The 22,916-nt window shown below is 34.5% G+C and overlaps 1 protein-coding gene across 1 annotated transcript in view; it reads right to left on the bottom strand.

The window, feature by feature from the left end:
* The window catches only part of LOC129003368 (43 kDa receptor-associated protein of the synapse homolog), a 29,473-nt gene extending 9,611 nt beyond the window's left edge, over nucleotides 1–19,862 (bottom strand). Inside the window, exons 1-5 of the mRNA XM_054431660.1 lie at nucleotides 19,852–19,862; nucleotides 19,301–19,484; nucleotides 15,955–16,106; nucleotides 13,519–13,825; nucleotides 7,042–7,242 (exon numbers count right to left, since the gene is read on the bottom strand). Of these exons, the coding sequence (XP_054287635.1) occupies nucleotides 7,042–7,242; nucleotides 13,519–13,825; nucleotides 15,955–16,106; nucleotides 19,301–19,484; nucleotides 19,852–19,862 (855 nt within the window). The remainder of the gene's footprint in view (nucleotides 1–7,041; nucleotides 7,243–13,518; nucleotides 13,826–15,954; nucleotides 16,107–19,300; nucleotides 19,485–19,851) is intronic.
* Nucleotides 19,863–22,916: the final 3,054 nt, after the last annotated feature.

The raw sequence follows: 22,916 nt of genomic DNA, 5'->3' as shown, positions 1-22,916 counted from the left end.
AGCATCGAAAACAACATATTTAAATGCAGGACGATTGATAGTTAATTTTATCCGTCACAAAATTGTAAAATGTTTTCATCGTCAGATATAGAGGTCACTTCAGTCAAACCAATGCGAGTTTAATCGAGTGATAATAATATATTCATCAACACACAAATTTAAACACCCGCCAAGGCTAAATGCATGTGACATTTAAATGACCAATCAAGGCTGTAATGACGTCACTAATGGCTTGTCAAACCCCCCTCCCCCCACAACCCCCTCCACCACACCCTGCTACCATCACATCTTGTGGGATTGGAACTTATGTTTAGTGTACGTTGTAGCAGGAACAATTTATCGGTTAAAATAATCACAGATCTATTAAACTGTATATTTAGGTTCCCGATGTTAAAATATCACATGTAATGCTTAAGATTTTTCATTTATCAATCATAAAACCCCTTTAATATCTTAATAAAATAAATGGTCGGAATGATTTTTAAACACCATGTTGAAATGAGATTCTGCATGTGTTTATTTCAGCTCTATTGTATTGTTTGACGTAGCCTATTGTCTGTTTGTACCGAATGGCCAAATAAATCATTTGAATCATTTGAATCATTTAAAAAACTTTGTCCAACAATTTTCCAAGGACGGTAAAAAAGTAAAATCACGATATCTGAGTTTAAATTTAGGTCATTGGTGATTAAATCATGGTGATCATGGTGACTGGGGCGGGTGGCGTTGTCCTGTAATCCAGCTACTAGGAGGTCACGAGTTGTGGATATTTATAGACATGCACTGTGGATGCGATGCTCCCTGGTGTGGATTAACGTCCGCACTAGTGAGTACTACAACTATTTGCAATACTATCCTGATAAATACCAATTCATTAATTACAAGGAAAAATGTCGTTCGGATTCCACAATAAACCGTAGGTCCCTTAGTTGCCATTAGCTGTATGGACGATTAATTAACAGCTGTGTCTAAGGAACATGTCGGCCTTAGTCACTAACAAGACTACAAGATCGCGCCACTCATCCTTCACTCATATTTGGGTTAAAATACGCACATAGTGGCGTTCCCATATTAAATAATACAATTGATAATTAGTTTTTTTTTTTCGACTAAAATATATTAGTTACACGTATTAATTTGAAATTTTACTAGGGAAAAAATATGTGTTATTTATTTTTGACATAAGTGTAAATTAAAAACAAAATGTAATAATTATTGTCATATTTATAAGTTCGTCGGTTTTAAACAGTTAACAAATCATAAGTTACGTGAAAAGCTAACAGATTTTGTTTAAGTTTAATGTTATTAGTTCATATCAGAGATATTGTTATAAAATAGTGAGGAAATGTAAGTTTGATCTTAATTTCAAGCAAGGAAATTCCAAAAGGACGAAGAAGAAAGGTTGCTACAAACCCTCTCTCACAAAAACATAGAAAACCCGATGGCCTACTAATTACTTGGCAAGCAATATAACCACTCAGCTACCCAGTTAGTTTTTTGACACCACATAAAAAAGACTAGCTGAAATATACGATTTGACTATTTCTGTTTACTGTTCAAAAAGTAGCATCAGATTTACCGCTTTACCCATTTACGTGGTATTTGCTTGAACAAAAAAGATAATGCTTTCCTAATAGTTTTTTCAATGATTTCAATCTGCATTGGGATTAGAATCTGAAACTGTAGTCTAAAATTATTTTGAAAAGGTGATCATATAAATAACATCATAAATTTTCTGATATTTTCTTACCTATATTTCTAGGCTATGTGTGTGAAAATAAACACTATAAATTAATATGTACAATATTTTACTACAGTCAATACACGTAAAATGTGCATTTTCCCAGAAACCATATAAACTTTAGCTTTGATCTTATTTTATATTGCTGCTTTGTAAAATAACAATGCTTTAAAGAATGTTTTAGTTTCAAAGACGTGGAAGGTAATATTAAGTTAGCAAACTACAGAAGGAGCGAGCTGTCGACAAAAACTTTTGCAAACTTAGAACGAATCCAAGAGTTGTATTTATGTTTGGAAATATAAATAGTATGAAAGAACGATTCTGAAAATAGTACGATGATTTATAGTATATTCAGAGTAGAGTTTCCTTAAAACATAGACGTAAGTTGTCTTTGCTTTTTTTTCTAAAGACATGATTTGTTGGACATGACTAAAAAGGAAGTAGGGTTGGTTAAGTGGTTAGAGCATGGGATTTCTGTTCCGAGGAGCACAAGTTTGAATCCTGACACTATCAACATTAATGATTACGTGGTGATTTTACTACCCGGGGGTTCGGAATCCATTTTTATCGTTAATTGCACGTTGAGTAAATATTACTCACTTAGACAAAGAGATGTGTTTCTGTATACTTCTCTGTTACTAGTCGCAGAGATAATGTACCTTTTTTGTCCTAGGACGCTAGGGCACGAGCCAGGGATTGGATGCAACAATATTACTTAGATGAAACAATTGGTGATTTGGCGGGATTTGAACCCGGGACCTTAGGGACCGAAGTAACACGCTCTAACCACTAGACCAGCTCACTCCCAGAGATTTCTAGTGTATAAGATATATTATACCATAGACTGCACTGTTATTAAAATTACTTTTAAAACGTTTGCCATAAACAGTTAACATTGGTGGAAAATTTAAACATTTGTGGGAACCCAACTACATTGTGCCCTAACATTATTTCCTATCAAATCCGGACCAAAGTTTATCACATTATCGGAAAACCATAATTATTGGAAGTACAGCACTGAGTCAGTTTACATTCTGATTCTTCGCTAACTGTTAGGTTGTCTCCTCACCAAAAAGGAGATCGTACACGATTCATAAGTATAGGAGCGTATATATCACGTGCATTTTATTTAAATAAACCATTCACATCGACTTTAATATTCCGTAATGTTTGTAAGATATTTATAAAAATTCGTCGAAAATTGTCTGATTTTCAGCCTCGTTATAAACTAGGAGTTTTACACCATATATAGATGCACTTTACACGTTTTGTTTTAACAGTAAAAACCAGTTAGATTGGTTTTAAGATCCCGTAGTGATCAAAGATGTTTAAGATAATGCATCGCTGATTGTCTGGATTCCTGTTTAGTTCCAAACAAGTTTTACACGATTTTACACAATTTATTTAATTTTACACGTTATGTTTAACATTATAAACCAGTTAGATTAGTTCAAAATTACATAGTGTTTGACGCTGTTTACACTAATGCATCGCTGACTAAATTTCTCCTTTGGCACAATGATTTACACAATTTATATGAAATGTATATGGTATATCCTATCCTACTAATATTATAAATGAGAAAGTTTGGATGTATGGATGTATGGATGTATGGATGTATGTTTGTGACAAGTGAACGCGAAAAATACTGGTCGGATTGGGCTGAAATTTGGCATGATGATACCTCACATTCCCGATTAACATATAGGCATATTCTTATTTCAAAAATCCTTTCGGGCTCCGCCCCAGTGGCTCTGGAGTTTCCCATGTTAACCTTATGAGAAATGGAATTATTGAATCTTAACAGCTGTTTCAATTAAACAAGTTGGTTCTGTTCTATGGGTATTTACTCAGGGGAGGTACAGAAGAGGCTACGATGACAGCTGTGGGCTTCTTATTAGCTGAGGGAACCCCATTACCGTAACAATACGAGCCATTACCATTGGCCTCGGTGGTCTAGTGGTTAGCGTGCCGGGCTGGTATGCTGAAGATCCCGGGTTCGAATCCCGCTAGTTACATTAACTTTTTGTCTAAGAGTTTTTCATTATCAGCAAGTTTGGTTGGTTTGGTTCGATTATGACAGTTTAATTTTATTATTAAGTTATTATAAAATTTTAATTGAGCAAATTTCTAGTTTTATTTAATAAACAGAATTATTTTTTCTATTACTAAACTTTTGTTATACTGTATTATTTCATTATCAGCAAGTTTGGTTAGTTCGGTTAGGTTATGATAGTTTAATTTTATAATTAAAAAATAATAAAATTAAATTTGAGGCGTTTATAGTTTTATTTTATGAACAGAACTATTTTTGCGATTAGTAACTTGCTTAAACCTTCATTGCCAAAGTGCTCTCTACTACAGCGCTGTTCACGGAGGAATTTTGAACTAATGCCTCAATCGTACCTCCCCTAACAGACCCTGTTCTATGATGTTCAATAGCATTAAAGTTACAAGGATTACCAACAGGGTGCAGCACTATTATTTCTTTTACATTTATGACAACAGCTAATTTGCAACCAAAAGGTGAGTGAGCGTAGCGAACGAACTTCAACCTGGAGGCGAGTTAGCGTAGCGAACGAGCTAACCTGAAGGCAAGTGAGCGCAGCGAACGAGCTCGAACCTAAAGGTGAGTGAGCGTAGCGAACAAACTTCAACCAGGACGTGATTGAGCCATGCGAACGAGATAATCTTGAAAATTAAGAAGTTAAACGGGGCAAAGCCCGCGGGTTACAGCTAGTTTTACGTATAAACTATTACATCGGTTTTATTCGTAACCTTTGAAGCTGGGGCTAATGGGCTCAGCGAAGTTGGGCGTGTAATCTTATGACTGATACGGCAACTGATGTTAACACTCTAATAGTTGAAAAGTCATTATGACGTATTATATACACTAATTATCTCAATTAATATGGATTTTATTATTTTAAAACATTTTATAAAACAACATTTCATGGAAATACATTTTATTCCGTTGCACTTAGATAACATTTATACCCAATGTTATTTAATTCTCAACCATTGCATCCATGCTAAAAATTTGCATTTAAATAAATTCCACCCTTTTCAATTTGAATAGATTTAATTTAATTCAATTTCCCTGTATTCAGCTACATTTTATTCTAATGGACATGAATAAATTATTTGTGATTCAATTTAAATCTATTCCATTTTATTCAAGAAATTCCATTTTAAGTTATTCTATTTCACTTGATTATATTCTATTTCATTTTAATAACTTAATATTTTTTCTTTTTTTTCTTTTATATTTTATTTCATTACATTAGTTTTGATCAAATTCAATCCATTCATATTTTAAAAACGCCCTGGTTCATAAAAATTGCAGTCAAGTCTTAACTCATGCTGAAATTATTATTTAAAACTAATAACTGATATTTTCTATTTCATTTAATATTGCATTCAGCTACACTTTGCTTTTCATCAATAAGAGCTTTAAAGCAAAGCTGAAAACATATTTTGCATAAACATGCACTATGCATTCTAAATAGTGTAGCTCTTTGCGTGATCAATATTTTCCGTGAGAAACTTTTTGAATGCTATGTCAGCTATAACGCTTGATTTAATCAGCTGTTTTTACGAGTGGGTACATTAATATGATATTTTTGGAAAAATTAAAAGGAATGTGCCTTTTTAAATGTAGATTTTTCTAAATAAATAATGTCTCTTGGATGAGATAAATATATCCATCAACTTTAATTCTATGGGAATTCTTGTATGTTTATAGCATTGACTATTGGTAGTCAAAGTTTATAGTAAATCTGTGGATCAGTTGGCACCGTCACAGACAAAAGAAATACTCTATTAATTACTCTATCGTCTGTGATACCGATATGGACAGGATACCCAAGGAAGCTATGTCATGAGTTCCGGTTCCGGTTTAACCTTAAAAAATGTATTAGTACAATAGTTCATGTACTATAATTAATGCACTGCATTGAATTATGCACATATCTCAATACTTGAATGGCATAGTGCCAACATTGCAGAAAGAATATTTTATCAAATCGTTTCCAAACAAATTAAATTTTTTGTAACTACCATAATATCTAACATCCAGGTAAAAAGCATGGAAGGAGCGTAAATGATTTTTATTCGAGAGTGCAAGGAGGAACGAAGTTTAAAGCGACAACGTTGCCTTCTAAAACTTTCCTAACTATATTACCTTCCTTTGCTTGCTCAAAGTTGGCTACATTATCTTTACAAGTCTTCCAAACTACTTAGTATGTAGAAAAGTATAGTGGGTCAAATATATTTCGGGGAATATATGCATGAAAGTAGTTTTATCGTTTAAAACTCTTTGGGGATTTATGGATTTTATGGCTATATGGAACCAATATGATACGTGTTGTACAGTAATGGTAAAGAAAATGTATTAGAAATTTATGATACCAAATTGCTAGTAAATCGCATTATTTTTCTCGTTGAAACGTTATATCTTTCATTTGTTCTGGATTGATGAGTTTATTAAATACCAGGCATCTGAATTGTAAATGCCACATTTAGCATTCCATGTAAGCCGATTTCTTTTTATTCATTTGATGCTTGATTCTCTTTTTTACATTAAAATTAATTTAGCAAATAATTTCCATGTAGGTTTTCATATTTATAAAGATACAAACATATTTTAAGCGTGTTGCTCAATGCTGAAGGGACAGGTTAGACAATATCCACAAAAATATGAGCGAGTGGACAGTTTTCGTGGTGCTCTTATTCACTAATAAAAAATAATTGGCTTAAAAGACACTAGCACTTTTACTCCTAGTAAATATTAATCATTGGTTGGCAACACGGCGTACCAACTTAAAGTATTTAAAATCCACGATAGTGATGTCATGTTCTAGTGCGATAGCACACTGTACCGGCTCACCCCTTACTTTGCTAAATACGTTTTACGGATATACGGAAATGTCTTAGACCTATATAGATAGGAAAATGCAAGCTAACCAGGCTGCCAACATAAAAAGTCAATACAGTAGACTCCCTCTTATCCGGACTCATCAGGTCTGAGACCAATCTGGATAGTGGGAGTTCCGGATAAACCGACATCCCCTACAACGCTACAACTCGTTAAATTAGGAACATCTAACGCATAACCAATAATGATTATTACGTAAAAATAGTCAAACCGGACACATGATCGATGGTCCCAAGTCTTCCCTACGATAAAATTCGTTTGATATCCGCCCACTTCCTGCCGATCCAGTCCGGTTACAGAGATGTCATTCTGCCGAGTCCGGTTAAATCAATGTCCGGATAATGAGTCTACTGTGGATACTCACGCTGCAGTAGTCATGAGCATCCCCCAGCTCCCCTTGTTTCCTGAGTGCTGAAGCCATCTGCAGCAGCGCGGCCCTGTGGTGTCTGCTGTTGAGGTCCCCGAGCTGCAGGTTCCTGCTGAGGTCGTAAGCCTTGGAGGCGTACCTCGCGCTCTTGTCGGCGTCTTGTAGTCTGCCGAAGAGCTCTGACAAGCCAACGTACACCTGGTAAAGGTCAACAGAAGGTGAGTAGAAGTTGTCATGAATATTAGAAGAACATTAGATGGACGCTGGTTGGATTGCAAGCAAAATCGCTACCAGACACAGATGTCATTTGTCACTGGGCTATCAATTAATTATTTCTAATAGGTTGGCGTTAGATAGTAGCCTAACAAGACCAGTGTTAGGACTGTCCCCGTTAAAAAAGGTAATAAATGCCCTGGCGTAGATGGACACAATATAAAATATAGTCAAGGGGATGACCTAGCTGTGTGCAATCATAAGGGTTAGTAGATTTTGACGGTTCAAAACTTAACGTAGCTTTACTGTACTATTGGAGTCTTTAAAACTGATTCATATAGAAACGGTCTGAGTTAAGATATTTTTATAATTTAACTATGTTCTACCATCATCCTCCACTCACGCTCAGTTGAGGCTTCAGACAATAAAATATCCGTCGAAATTAATTATAAATAAATTCACTAATAAGGCTCGTACCTTAAATTTTCTTCTCGTGTCGTTAACACTATTTACGCGAGTTGCGTACACTACTTTACCTACGAAAGTGTTTTAATTACTAAAATCACTACTCATAACTTCTAAGAGAGGTTATTTTTTCATTTATAACCTCTCATTGCCACTGACAGTGATACAACGAAACATTGTACCAAACACTAATTGACCACTTTACAATTTTAAATTGCCTGAACAGCTGATTAGTTGAAGTTCGAATCATTAAAATTTTACTTCTTCTCTCTCAATCTCTGAACCTCATTGGTCCGTTACCCGTGTTGTTATGAGTAAAAATATGCCGTTTTGAAAGTAAACAATGCTGTTATGTGAAACATTTCAATTCTAAGAACTAAACTGAAATGGCTACTTTAAAAACTCTAGGTAAAATTTTATCCTGACTAAGTGGTTATAGTGTGCTTGTCGTGTAACCACAGAATAGTTTGTTCTGTCCTGACAAAAGACGATAGGTTTTTTTATGTTTAAAACGGAGCCTACCTGCCTTTTATTATATTTTTTATCATAGTGGAAGAAACACTGGATTTATTTATTAAAAGCTTCACATTTAATCTCACTCAGTTCTAAATCCGTCCTTTTTTGCAAATTAAAATAAGCATCATCCTGACGCTCCTTTAACTAAATGATAAATACGAATAAATAATATGCAAAACTGTGTTTTACCATAAGAATTGTTATCCTGAGGCAACTGGTGGGAAAATGTCAATACTAAGAACTTAGTTAAACACTACATAAACATAGTTTCTATTTTATTTTTACTCTTAAGTGGAATGCCTTGTTTAATAATCTTCATACTTAGTTTTCCACGAATGTTGAGAATAATAGATTGTTAATGGAATCGTAACTCTATCAATACTCTATGGGAACTTCTAAAATTTTTACTTATCATTTATTATTGACAAAACCACAGTATTTCTTTACTTTTAATGAAAAAACGATAGACTTAGTTAATGATAAATCCAGGGAAAAAGTGCATAATGCTTATTAAACAGTGACGTATAACAGCCAATTAGAGTCTAGTAGGGACTCTGCTCCTTTGTCAACCTCATACACACTAATTGACTGCCGTGTTTGAGGAGGAACTCCAGAGAGTTATTAAATACAAAACTGGTATACAAGTTACATGGAGTTAATACTGACTTGAATGCATATTTATCTACATTGAGTGCTTATAACTGTACAACAATAATAATATGGTGACTCAACTAAGACATATTTCAAACTAAATTTAATGTTAAGATAAGTGAAAAATGAATTAGGCCAAAATGACTTTTTCACCACACTATGATATTTTTTGCTGATTTATATACGTTAATTGGTGGCTGAAAGTTACGTTTTGCCGGCAATGCCAGCTGTCATCGTCATTTAAGGACCGAGCAAGTTTTTACATCCCTAGGGCTGCAAAATCAGCTGCCCGCTTGATTTCCCAAAACATGAATGCATATTAAATACACAATCGGTATCCATATAGCATTGCAATATTGTTTTATTGTCACCGCTGCCTAGCAACTATTTATTATTATTATTGCTGATTCCTAAATTAATTTCTTCACATAACCTTAAAGTTGTAGTTGTGTTGACTATCAGTGTGCATTATTATTGTGGTGAATTAATAGTGGTAATAGGGTATAGTGTGGTGAAAAAAAGCGTTCGTACCACGGACCGAAATGGCTTTGCAGCTCGATCGTTTTAAGTTCGAGACGAAGTCGAGAACTTAATACTATATTTCGTACCTCGATCGAGAGCTGCAAAACCATTTCGGTCCGTGGTACGAACGCTATTTTTCACCACACTATACCCTATTACCACTATTCACCACCATAATAATGCACACTGATAGTCAACGAAAATAAATCAGGCCATTCGCTAGGCAACGGTGACAATAACACAATTCTATTGCAATGCTATGGATTTTGATTGTGTATTTAAAATGCATTCATGTTTTTAGTAACTAAGCGGACAGCTGATTTTGCGGCCCCGGCCTGTAAAAACCTGCTCGGTCCCCAAATTACGATGACAGCTGGCATGGCCAGCAAAACGTAACTTTCAGCCACCAATTAACGTATGTAATACAGCCAAAAACATCATAGTGTGGTGAAAAAACTATATCGAGTCAGCAAAACCTCATTTTCGGCCCTAGGTACGAAATATACTATTACAGCATTTATAACTACAATTGGATGTTTGTAGCTACATTCAGCCAGAATTGTTTATAGCCCAATCAATGACAGCTGAGCCCAGTTTTAAAATATCAAACATAACAATGCTAGATGTTGGTCATACTTCAACAAGAACAGCCATTTTTAATACAAGCGTTGTGGGTCTAAAGTAGCTATTTTACCCTGCCGTAAACTTCGATTCTAACAATTGCATGTATCGTAATTATATATCGATTGATTTGATCGGCTTTAGCTTATTATTGTTGCACTCTTTTCAATAGTTCGACATATCGATAGTACAATGTCCACTAACACTATCGTAATAGACGAAATGATTGAATCACTTACTAACCAGCTGCTCATTTGCATTAGGAAAATTTAAAACTAATTAAGAGTTGTTTGAGAGATAACCTTTACGAGAATAGTATTTTCGTTTTCTAACCTATTTTGTAAAATAATGCTGCAATATTATGACGTGCAGCAATATTTTAATTTAAAGAGTTAAAAAATTGGTATTTAATTTGTATGTATCTAACTTTACAAAAGGTAACAATCCTCATTTGCTCTCACTGATAAAAGGGATTATGGTATAAATACCATAATCAATGAATAACTTCGGGAAATAGTTCAACTTGGACTTAATCCATACTTAGCATTGATTATACAGTACATTCGAAATACCAAAATTTAATTGCACCAAAATGTTACAAATTATTTACTACCCAAGCGGTGAAGCAATATTATTTCGATTTGTTGAGTTATAAATTTATGAAAAGTTGTTTTTCTAACAAAATAAAATAAAATCCTTGTTGTATTGTATGAAAACCCGTTCAAACTCTAAGCCATACTATTTATGAATAGTTAAAAAAATTAGTTGATTCTAAATTAATTAACGACTTCTAAACCACATTTTAGGGGTTTTCAAACAGGAAATCCAATTTCACAAAAATCCAAATATAGGCTAAAAAGGTTTTACAATTATTGTATACAAAATAGACATAAACATTCTTTTGCTAAATACCATCAAAATTTGTATGACATTGGCACTCAAAGGAAATTGGTGTTAGTCAATAAAAAAAAGAAAGCATGAACCTTTGTGGCAATAAGCAAAGTGATCCAAAACCGGAAAACACCAATTGACATTGGCTGGTGTGATCATTTAATTGGAAATAGTTAATTAGTAATCAACAATCAATTTGTACATTGAGCTCCAATACTGCTTTGACGTTTGTCCATCGAGTCTAATTAAAGTTTCCGATGTCAAAACACAAGCTGAAGTAGTTTTTGGAGGTTGGGCTCTTTGCGTAATTGGTTGGGGCCAAAGATATCCTCATGTAAAAGAATGATGGCAACTTTTTCATACATTGATTAAAATTTTCAGTTCAGTAAAATTATTATTCCATGACGAAACATGAATGTGCAAAAGGTGCGTTTGCTGACTTGCTTTTTCATTTCAGATGACTGTGGTTTTTCCTGTGTTCAGCGCTGTCCAAGCTCATTACGATAATGTTAATGGTTTTTTATGTAAAAATGAGTTTTTATGCAATGAAAGATTTTGGTGAGGTATTTTTGAACTACAAGTTACCATGTAAATAAAGGTGAGGTTCTAAACGATAACTGCTATTTTTTGGGTGTAAAGATACGAACTCTTCTCCAAAATTTCTCAGATTTTTACTAGGAGAATGTAATTACTAAAGACTACAGAATTAATGTTACAGAGTGTTAATTTAATCTTGATGTATTATAATAAAATATCATAATTTAGCGAAATACTTTTTTCGGTGCTATTTACTTGTAAATAAAATATTATTTTCTCATACAGTTACCATAGATGATATTACAGCTTTACTAGATGATATTAATTACTACACCAGAATAACGATTGCAATAACATCTTATTCATATAAATTGAAATATTTAAGTTTGGTGAAATATTTTTACCAACACAGATTACTGCGTGAAGAAAGGTGTTGATATAAAAGATTGCAGATTATCTGTGGTCAGAACTGTCCCCATCGGTCTGTTACTGGATTATAGGGACTTGCCTCTTCATTGCCTGTAATGTTTGTTTTTATGTCCTCTCGTACCATATATGTTACTTGCATCTACATTTCTAGTTTAACATTATGCTTAACATTCAAGGTTTGTGATTTTATAGTTGGTAAATATATATAAATGGTAAATTGCTGAATTAACGAACACTTATCAATAGTTGGAAACTCGATACCTGACAAAATATCATTATGAATGTTTTGTCATTTTGTAAGCCATTTTTGTAAAGTTTGTTATGCTCTTTTATGTACTGTAGTAGTTTTAATTCTTAGGTCATTAAGTGAACCTATTTGACACGAGATCAAGTTTTTATTGAATAGAAATTACACGAGCGAGATGGCTAGTGGTAGAGACTTTGGTTCAAGATGTTTCGGGTTTTAACCACACCAATGGATTTTATCTAAGTGATAACGCCACGACCCTCTAGGACTAGCCTGAGGCAATATACAGAACCTAATAAGAAGCGAAACTTATAGGTTCTGTATTCATTGCCTGAATTAATGTGTAAAACAGTTCGGGGAAGCGTCCTAGGATGTTCAGGTGGGACACCAAAAAACACTACACGAACCGAAATGTATTTTTGACTCTCGCTCTGTTCCAACTTTGATTTCACCTTGGTCTCCAAACAAGACACCATGTTGAAAAGAGTCACTTTAGGCATTAGCAATAATTGAATAAATTATTTGATATCACTGAAGCGATCTGTCTCGTGGAGAAGCACAAGAAAATGGTCACCGAGGTGCCAAGTCCAAATCCCAACAATCAATGGTGTGATAATTTCGCGGCCCCGTAAGTCTGAGTGTGTAAATAGTGTTTTGTGTTAGAGTCTGATGTCCTGTAATGCTACGGGAGAACTTAAAAATATATTAATCTATTGTCTACGTAGGGTGGCGCGGAAGAAAGTACACGAATGTGGGAATAGATTAAATGTAAACAATCTAGTATACATTTATTCACAAACGAAAACATTTTTTGTGTTCAAAATAGCGGTAATTTTAATTCGTATAGCTTAAACTATACAAAATGGCAGATTTTGTAAAAAAATTTCAAACATGTTAGTCGAGAATTTGAAATAAAAAAAAAAAAAAAACACGACAAAGTTCAAATAGATACATCTAAAACGTTCAATATATTCATAAAAATTTTCTACTTACTTAATGGACACCCGGTACATAGAGAAGAGGAAATTATTTATTATTATACCCAACCGTCACATTCTAGGACACCTGGCTCTATCCCAAGACGGTTTTACACATTCAAGCTAGGTTTAGAGGTTGGCAATTTTATTATAACCATTGGTTTTTTTTGCTTTCATAGGACGCTAGGCACGAGCCCAGAATTGTTTTTCACGTTACCTCAGGCTAGAACTAGGGGTTTGCGGCATTGTCACATGGATAAAATCCATTGGTGATTCGGTGGGATTTGTTCCCGGGACCTCAAGGACCGAAGTCACGCGCTCTACCACTTGACCAGCTTGCCCCCTACCATTGGGGGCTTGTAGTGAGAGGTTTGTGCATCCTATTGTCCTTTACTAAGACACTACCTGTAGTTCCAGGGCAGGGTCCTGTATCCTCTGCGCGATGCTGTGGGCCTGCTGGAAGGCCTGGAGCGCCTTGCAGAAGGTGGCCAACTCCAGATGTACACTGCCTACAGTGATCTGCACCAACCCAGCAGTCCTGCACTGATCACACTCGTTGTACAGGGAGTGTCTCGCACACGCCAGGGCCCGCTCCAACGCGCCCATCCTCTCATGGGTCCGCGCCAGGTTCAGGTAGGCCTCCGCCCTCAGGTTGGGGCTGTCCGCCTCCTCAGCGATGTTCAACTGACGGTGTGCGAACTCCATGCTCTCTCTATACAAAATTGTTCATTCTTAGTTAAACTTCGAACCAGCTTATTAGTGTGAAATATGCAAAATCAGCTGATTAAAATGTGCAAAAGTTCCTCGCCTGTTGTGATTTACAATGTAGTGTATAGTATAGTGATTTTAAGAAAAACTAGGCCTTAACCACCCCCTTTGCTTTGCACCATCCCTAAATACTCTCTTTAGTTGCAGTCTTCCCCCAAAAACCTCTTAATTACACTTTCTAACTTAAAATCAAAACATTAAAATCAATAAATAAACAAATACGCAATGTTTACACCAGCTGGTATATTTAAAACACCTTATAGAAACACTGATAGCAGTACTTCCATTACAAAGTGACTGGATCTTTGACGGCCTGTGGGGCAGAGCAGGGGTAATTCTTGAGCCTTCTGACATTTTCCCCACCGTCCTTGGACCTTAAGCTTTAAAATGAATACTCAACAGCCATGCCACCTTTTTCTTAGCTCGATATATTTCGTGGGGAACGATTCGCTTACGGAATCAAATATTAAAGATATTTGTAAAAAGTGTAACAATTAGGTACAAATACATTTAATTTATTATATATCAATAATATTGTTAAAACATTCAAATGAAGTCTATCGCATGACATGTTTTTGTATTTCTACAATCAAAATGTATATTTAGAAAACCTCAATCACGAACAAAGCAATTAACACACGATTTACTGTTTCCAGTCATAGGATTTAATGAGTGTAATTACTGCATTTCAATGTGGACATTTATAATTTAGCCGAACAAACACGCTGCCCCGACTATGAATATTGTGATTATCACTATTATTGAATTATGAATATGATTTGATTGTAGAATGATTGGAATATTCATATTAACATAAATTATCAATAATTTACGTTTTAATTTTCAGTGGATTTTTTTAGGGCAATTTTGGGAGAGTTTTGACGCTTCTTTTACAGATGGCAGAATTTATAGAAATTTAATAGTTTAACCATGTCTTACAATTAATAGAAGATAAACATGGATGCATCTCTCTACAAACCATCATTATATTCTAGTCCAAAAAATAGTCAAATTATCACTGTAATTGGTTTTTGTCTTTACAGAATTTATATTTATATTGTATGTTTTCAATCATATTTGACATTCTTCCATTTCAATTCCTGTTCTCTAGTGAGGCTCAACAGAAAAAATAGTTTTATTTAAATTCACGATGTTTGCATGTTTTCTCTTTTTTGTTGGTGTTGTGATTCACTGTAAACGAACGTTACATAAATGCATTTGTTTTATAGCGTCAAAAATAATCACCGTTTAATTTGCTTCTTTGTTGTAAATGTTATTAGTTTGAGCACGCAATTATAAAGCACTTGCATAAAGCACAATCTAAAAGTCACTGTTATGTATATATTTTATGTATTATGTTATGTATATATATGGCATTAATTAAAATCCAAAAACTTCCATGCATGTAATTAATTGTAAAAATTGCGATTTTCCCGTAAATAATTAAATAACTAAACCAGTCAGAGCCAGGGTACATGGATCTACAGTAACTCATTTAAATGCCATTTGAATCAGGATAGTAGGATAGTAAATTCATATGAAGTAAGTCATATGAACAAGGCTGTGGTTAACACAATTTTATAGGGGTTAGTCATAAAATAAAGGGGATTATTCTCGTCGTCACAATTTAACCGTAATAAAATTGATTTTTTTCTTAAGAAAGATGCTTGGGACCTCAAATCGAGACTTAATTCCTGATTAGATTAATTGTCCTGAAACCATAAGTGATTCTTCAAAACTAGACCCAGCAGTCCCTGATCTCTGGCTTTCAATAAACAGCTGTTTAATTAAACAGCAACAGCTGAGCAGCATTAATTGAGATGTGGGACACCTAGGTGTGTATTTGAACTCGAATATTGTTAAAGGATGATGAAGGATGAGCGTAGAACGTTAAGGCATTTTTAGCTGGTGCAACACCGCTAAAAATGCCTTATCGTTCTACGCTCATCCTTCATCATCCTTTAACAATATTCGGGTTCAAATACGCACCTAGGTGTCCCATCTCAATTAATAATGATAAAAAAGTGGTAAGTCAACAAATTGAGTGAAACGAATATTTTTATAGAAAACTACCTGAACTTGCCCCAGTCCATGTAGGCCTGGTAGAGATAGCCGAGCAGGATAAACTTGTCCCCAGGTTTACGTATCCTCTTGAGCGCGCTCCGCCACTTGGAAACAGCTGCTTGCTGCTTGTGCTGGTTGTATAGGCGCAGTCCCTGCTCCACCTGAACAACATGGAGACTGTATTAGTGCTTTGATTTAAAAATATTGGCAAATATAAATAAACATTAACTGTCACCACCTCAAATTAGATTCAAAGCAAATCTTCATGAGAGTTGCTGTACACGTTTGTACTCACTGAAGATAGTGGTTGACCTTGATTGAACTTTTTACGAAATAATTTGGACACATCTGTCACAGGGATTTGAGTTTGTATATATTTTTATACAAATATATGGTTTTTCACCACTTAGATGTTTTTAGCTGTTTTACATACGTTGATTGGTGGCTGAAAGTTACGTTTTGCTGGCCATGCCAGCTGTCATCGTCGTTTGGGGACCGAACAGGTTTTTACATCCCTAGTGCCGCAAAATCAGCTGTCCGCTTACTTTCTTAAAACATTAAATACACAAGCCGTATCCATAGCATTGCAATAGACTTGTTTTTTTGTCACCGCTGCCAAGCAACTGTTCTGCTGATTCCTCAAATTATTTCTTCACATAACCTTTAAGTTGTAGTTGTTATGACTATTAGTGAATATTATTATTGTGTTGAATAGTGGTAATAGCGTATAGTGCGGTGAAAAATAGCGTTCGTACCACGGACCGAAATGGTCTCGATCGTTTTAAGTTCGAGACGAAGTCGAGAACTCTAAAACTATCTCAGTAAAACCTCATTTTCAGCCCTAGGTACGATGTATACTAATAATGTTTTAGTGTGTATTATAAGCAAAGATTAAAAATAAAATATGACGTAATCCATCTCTAACACAAATCTTATTGGCATGACAATGCTATTTAAAAAGTGTTAACAACTGGATTCTGGGCTAATGGTAGGTGGTTTGAATAATGCTAATTAAAGTTTGAGTCTTTACTACGTTTTCCAGCACCTAAAGTCAATCAACGATAACGCGACTAATGAAACGTTGAATCTGTGATGAAAAACTTTTTCTATTCAGATAGTATTTGTTAAACGGTTATGACAAAAGCAAGGTCTTTGTTTGATCAACTTTAAAAATTGACTTAACAAGGCTACAGGGAAATTTGTAACGCAATGTCTATAACCATTCATGAAAAGTTATCTACTAAATAGGTTGGAAATGAACCACAATACTAATTAATGTTTTGGTTATAAAACGAATTTAGTCATTATAAAATGTTAAGAAGAATCATTTGATTATCCTCAATAGAGGAAACCAAGTTTCTGTTTATACTTCCGTTGGCCAAAGTTGGTTTCTGGTATCTTATGCCAGAACATTAGAATCTTGTAAAATAAGATCTGTTTTAAAATTCGTATTAAAATATTGTTGAACATAAATTTAAGAAAATAACACTCGCTGTTAACTTCAATTAATTAAATGTGCTTAACTTTATAACAAGACAGATAACAAAAAAACACAATAATTAATAAAGCAAATAGTAATCGAAATTTATATTTAACCTAAAAATTATTTTCATACACATGTATATTCCACAGATGAGTTCCTCTTGTATATTATAGAACAGATCTAGCTAAACCTCGACAGAAGGCTTCATATTTTAAAGCAAAATCCTTCAATATTATTCAATTAGGAGTAAAATACCTGGATGCATATTCAGTAACAGTTTGTTTATTTTTTTCAATTCTTTAACTATTTGATTAATAAAAATATCAGAGTTATAAATGGAAATGGCTTCTACTTCATTTAGATAACTCCTGCTCAAAAGGGTATATTTCTGTGTTCGAAATTATTACTTTATTTTTCTGATTAATTCAACTTGAAGAGGCCTATATCACTTACATGAAGACGGTTCTTACAAAACAAGACGGTCTGTTTCAGAAGGTCTATTAAAAATTAATCCTGGAGAGATTTTCAACTTAAAGTTTTCTTCCACAATGAATAACAGTGTGAATAAAACAATTTCCAAATAAAACTTGTTCACAGTTAATGAAATCTCCAAAGTGAAAATCAAAACCAAACCCATTTCAATGATCTTTCAATCGACAAAGGTCACAACACCACAAAGTCAAATTAGCCGGGTTGTTTAGGCGATTACATTAAGAGCTTACTAAGATCAGTTGCACAACCCTTTTGTAAGCTAAGCAGAGCAATTCTGAGACAAGGGTCTGCACTTAGCACTACACCACTGTCGTAATGGTGTTATGAGCAGTTGGCACTTGAATTTCCACGGATTATTAGCGTTTGCCTTGTTTTTACAAGATTGTTAATCTGTAAACTATTTTGACTTTCGTAAATATTGCGTATTTACAAGTAGTTTTCATTCTTTAGAGATTAGTTGTTGACTGAAATAGTTAATTTGTGTTTCTCTATGCTGTTGAAAATTTAAAATTTTGTTTGTGAGGAAACGATTTTAACCTATTTTTATGCATAACATGTAAATTTTTGTTGGATAGCACCATTAATTAATATCCCAAAATTTTTTTTATCTGGCTTTGGATTGATCAACAATGTCCCCACAAAATATTGATAAATAGTTGTGTTTGGTTAGAGTGTTTTAAAAAGTCATAGTTTGACAATTATTTTCTAGAATAAAGTTTTAGAATAATTCTTACACCAACTAATTACTATTACCAGTTCTCGTTTGGGATGGTTAACACTTCAAAAGCAAAATTTTGGAAAGCCATGGATATATTAATGAATTATTAAATATGTACTACTATATTGTTCCTCCGTGCCGTTTGAATGTTTTAGTTGCCTTAACAGTCCAAAGCTTGGTATTCTTACCATATAATTATAGACTTGAAATAATTAGAAAGGTACGAAGGTCATTGGATTATAACAGCTGACATTATACTACTCAGCTGTTAGTAAATGACAACAATGGTCAATAAAATACAAAGTTGTCAGTAGATAGCAAACATCTAAGATAGAAAAATAGTCCAATAGAAACTACTACTGTCATAAAATATCAACTACTGTTAATAGATACAACGGCAGTCAATATCGCAATATTCACAATAGATACAGACCGTCATTAGAATACTATCAACTGTCAATAAAATCAACCACTGCACATAGCAACAACTGAAGTTTGATAGCTCCACCATCAAAAGCTGTTATGATGTTTATCATGAATCACTTCGGGAACAAAGTAATAATTTTCACATATGAAGAGGATCTTTACAATCTTTGTCAACCCAGTAAAAGGTTGTGTGTTGTTCTTATGTTACATTATTTGTATGACTTTCAGTCACTTACCCTCCTGCGGGCCAGCTGCTGGTCCATCTTGTGTCGACACCCCACCAGACACTCCCACAGTCCAGGTCCAGCCCGGCGGGGAGTGAAGTCTTCCTCGGTGAACTCATACAAGTCCAGAGGATGCCGCGAGCCGTCCGGGGACGAGAGGAGGGCGGTGGCAGACAGCTGGTGGGACGCGGTGCCTCTGGAACATGGAAAAGTACAATTAATTATCAATCAATCAATCAGTCAATTATCCTAGTTGAGATGGAGACACCACGACACCAATTAGTTTGATTAGTCCTTGATTCAAACATCTTCTCTTACGAATAGCGAAGGAGGTGGATCCCTTCGTCGTCATCGTCGCAATGTCCCAGTCCAGTCAGCTGAAACCCTAGTGGACTGAAGCTGTTTTAGAACTATGTCCTCTTCAGCCAGCCTGCAGATTGGATGGTTATGGGAAATACGTCATGGCAGTGGTTTTCTATTCTGAGCTCGCTGTTCTCTTTGGCCAACCCATCACGAATTCTTCCACCAGGAGTTTAGCAGTTTTAGTTTTCTCTCTTCTGTACTTTTCCAGCATCTTTATGTATCTTACGAAGCAATTGCACCAGGATGAGTATTTTAAGTAAAAAATTAGTGAAAGATGAGTGTTAGCTTTGACCAAGATTGAATGTTTCTTATGTCAGGATCAGCATATACCAAAATCTTAATGGTCAAGCACAGCTGGGTCTAAATACTGAAAAGCTTCTGCCAATTCACAGGATAAAATCGTTGGCATATTGATTAGATTATTATATTTGCATGATGTCGATACACCAGGTGCGTATTTGAGGGAAAGATGAATGTTGGATGGATAAGATGATAGTTTTTTACAGACTAAGATCAACTGTTTCTTTGGCCAGGAACATTTATACCCACTACATATGAAGTTTCAAACCTAGTTTCAAACTTTCTAAAAGCTACATACCACTCCAGATTTAACCACTCATTAATAGCTAGGTCTATTTCATGCTGTTTATCATCCTTTGAATCAACAGAAAAGTTTTATTGTAAGATATTTTAGGTGAGACTTCATGAAAGATTTAACATAATATGCTTTTTCACAAAAGATAAACTAAAAGAGACTCACTTAGAATAATATTACACAAATGCTTTTTAGAGAGACGCTATTCAAATGATTATTCGATTGTTTTTTTTATATTAAGATTCCCTTACACTGATAACTTCTTTGTGGGGGTCTAATATCTGCTAATTTCATAAATAATGTGTAACTAACTAGGGAACTTAGGGGCTAAGGTTTTAGATTTGAGGATAAGAATGATTTATTATTCAAATACTTTATTATATCTCGTTTTCGAACGGGGGTTTTCTACCAAAACCTCACCCCCGGGTTCAATATGGGGGTGTGTGTCACTTAAATATAAACGCATTAACAACTGCGATGACTAACAACATAACATAACACAACAACGAACGATGAATAATGTTAGCCAAACTCATTCATTGCAAAAAATCGTCAATTCACTAAACTATACAATAAAAGCTCCATCACAGTATATAAACATAATTTTGAAGTAATTATTTGCAAAATCCAAGTATAAAATCAACCTGAAAAATAAAGTTACCGGTAAATAAATTTATAAATATTCCTAAATAATCCAATGAATTTAAAGTTATACAATATACGATTTGTGTCAAAACTCAAACAAACCCCATCGAAATACCTAAACCAATAAACATGGCTGATACGACTTTAAGCTCTTTACTGTAACAGCGTTTTGCAGCTTACACCCACATAAACCGATTTACATTGTACTAATTTTGGAATAAAATTTGAAGCGAATACAAAACGTGTAAATCTCATGAGAAATATGGATTGTAATTAACACTTCCACGAATTGTAATTTAGAGTGGACTAACTTAAACCTTATTTTTATATTACACTTCTAACACCTGTGGAAAGGTTTTTAAGGTGGCTTTGAGGGAAAGTTGTCAAAAACTCAAAAATATTTGCCGATACATCAAGGATCAACTCGATCTTTTGTGTCAAAGTCAAAGAGTCCATAAGTCCAAGGGTGTGTTGATTAGCTTAATGATTAGCGTCACGAACTTCGGTGTGGGATGGACGGGTTCGATTCCCGACAGATCCACAGGATGAATAGTTTTGACCATTTTCTCTAAAACCGTTATTTGAGTACACTGTACATTGCTTTCTTTATGAAAATTCTATTAGCATCGACATCAAGAAAAATAAATATTGCCCAGTAGGTTAGTGATACACCCAATTTTGATTTTGTTAGTCACAAGCTTACTTTCAAAAGGTGTAGCATTAGTAATGGCTTATTGGGCTTTGTTACTCAGTGATTTGTTGATATGGAATTTTTGTAATTTTTTCCATCCTTAACTTATTTATTTCTGTCACCAGTTATTTCTGTTGTTTCACTTGCCCCATTGATCTGTGTGGTGCCCTTTTAAGTCACTTAGGCTACTGGTGACCACAGTGGTAAGAGTGCATGCAACCAGCCTCCAATACATTATGTCTACTAAGTCCCCCAGATATTGATCTCCCTGTTTGAACATCACGGATATACTTTAATTATTTGTGTAAAAATAGTTTCATACTGAAACCATATGCCTTAGCCCAGTCTAGCGTAAAGTAAGTACCATCCAATGATTTTAATACTTATTAGTAGGCCTATCTATTATGATTACTTTGATTTTTAGGGAGGTGGTGTAGATAACAGAATACCATTTTCAATCTAGAGAACGGCAGTGGGTCGAACTAAAGAATTACCCGTTTACATTTATTGAAAGGTTGAACCTCAGAACTCTAAAAGCTGGATTATGAAAGAAATAATACTCGTAATGAGGGTCTGCCCTTAAACGTCAAGAGCAAAAACGTTCTTCGCCTCAATAGTCATTGTAAGCCCTTGAATGGGTTGAGGTGGAAGCGTTGTGCTCCCTGGTCGTGATGGGGGGAGGGGGTTTAATAATTACTTCTCGAGAGGGAGGCTTCTATTGCGCCCCGAGATGGTCGTTCCCATGTAATGACTTGTTAAATTAAAAACCATTGATTCTCGATCTCGATATTTTTTAGTTTATTAAATTTAAATGACAGAATAGATTATAATAAAAACTTCTTAATCAGCATTGTAGGTGTTATTAAATTTACGGAAAGTAAATAAAGTATGGGTCTAATAACACTTAAAACATATATTTGCGCTTATACTGTTAATTCACAAGACGGTAAATATACATCAAATATGGTAAGTGGTAATCGGTTTCGATTGGATACTCCAATCATCATCAGACCTAATGAATGTCATTCGTCTATTAAGTATTGGTAATAAGTTATAGGCTAAGGCAATTGTTAATTTTCAATACATGCCTTTTCCTTTGATTTGGCCACTTTTATCCCCGATGAAACTTTCGGATTTAGCGTGAAAAATACAGTAATTGTATAATATTTATTTAAATGGCATTTTTTCTAATGTAGATTATATTAAGCTAGAATGTTGATTAAAATGCATTAAGTAGGTAATTAAAAACACTATTTCTCTCTGGCTCATTAAAAATGTTAATGTTGTTTTCACCCACAATATTATTTTAGAAAATCGTCAAAACTCCAATTTCT

The sequence above is a fragment of the Macrosteles quadrilineatus genome, unplaced genomic scaffold (assembly GCF_028750875.1).
Source record: "Macrosteles quadrilineatus isolate MER2022 unplaced genomic scaffold, UCM_ALF_1.0 Scaffold_9__3_contigs__length_116548681, whole genome shotgun sequence".
In the NCBI taxonomy this organism is placed as follows: domain Eukaryota; kingdom Metazoa; phylum Arthropoda; class Insecta; order Hemiptera; family Cicadellidae; genus Macrosteles; species Macrosteles quadrilineatus.
Note: the sequence above shows the minus strand (reverse complement) of the source record. Positions and strands in the feature narration are given on the sequence as shown.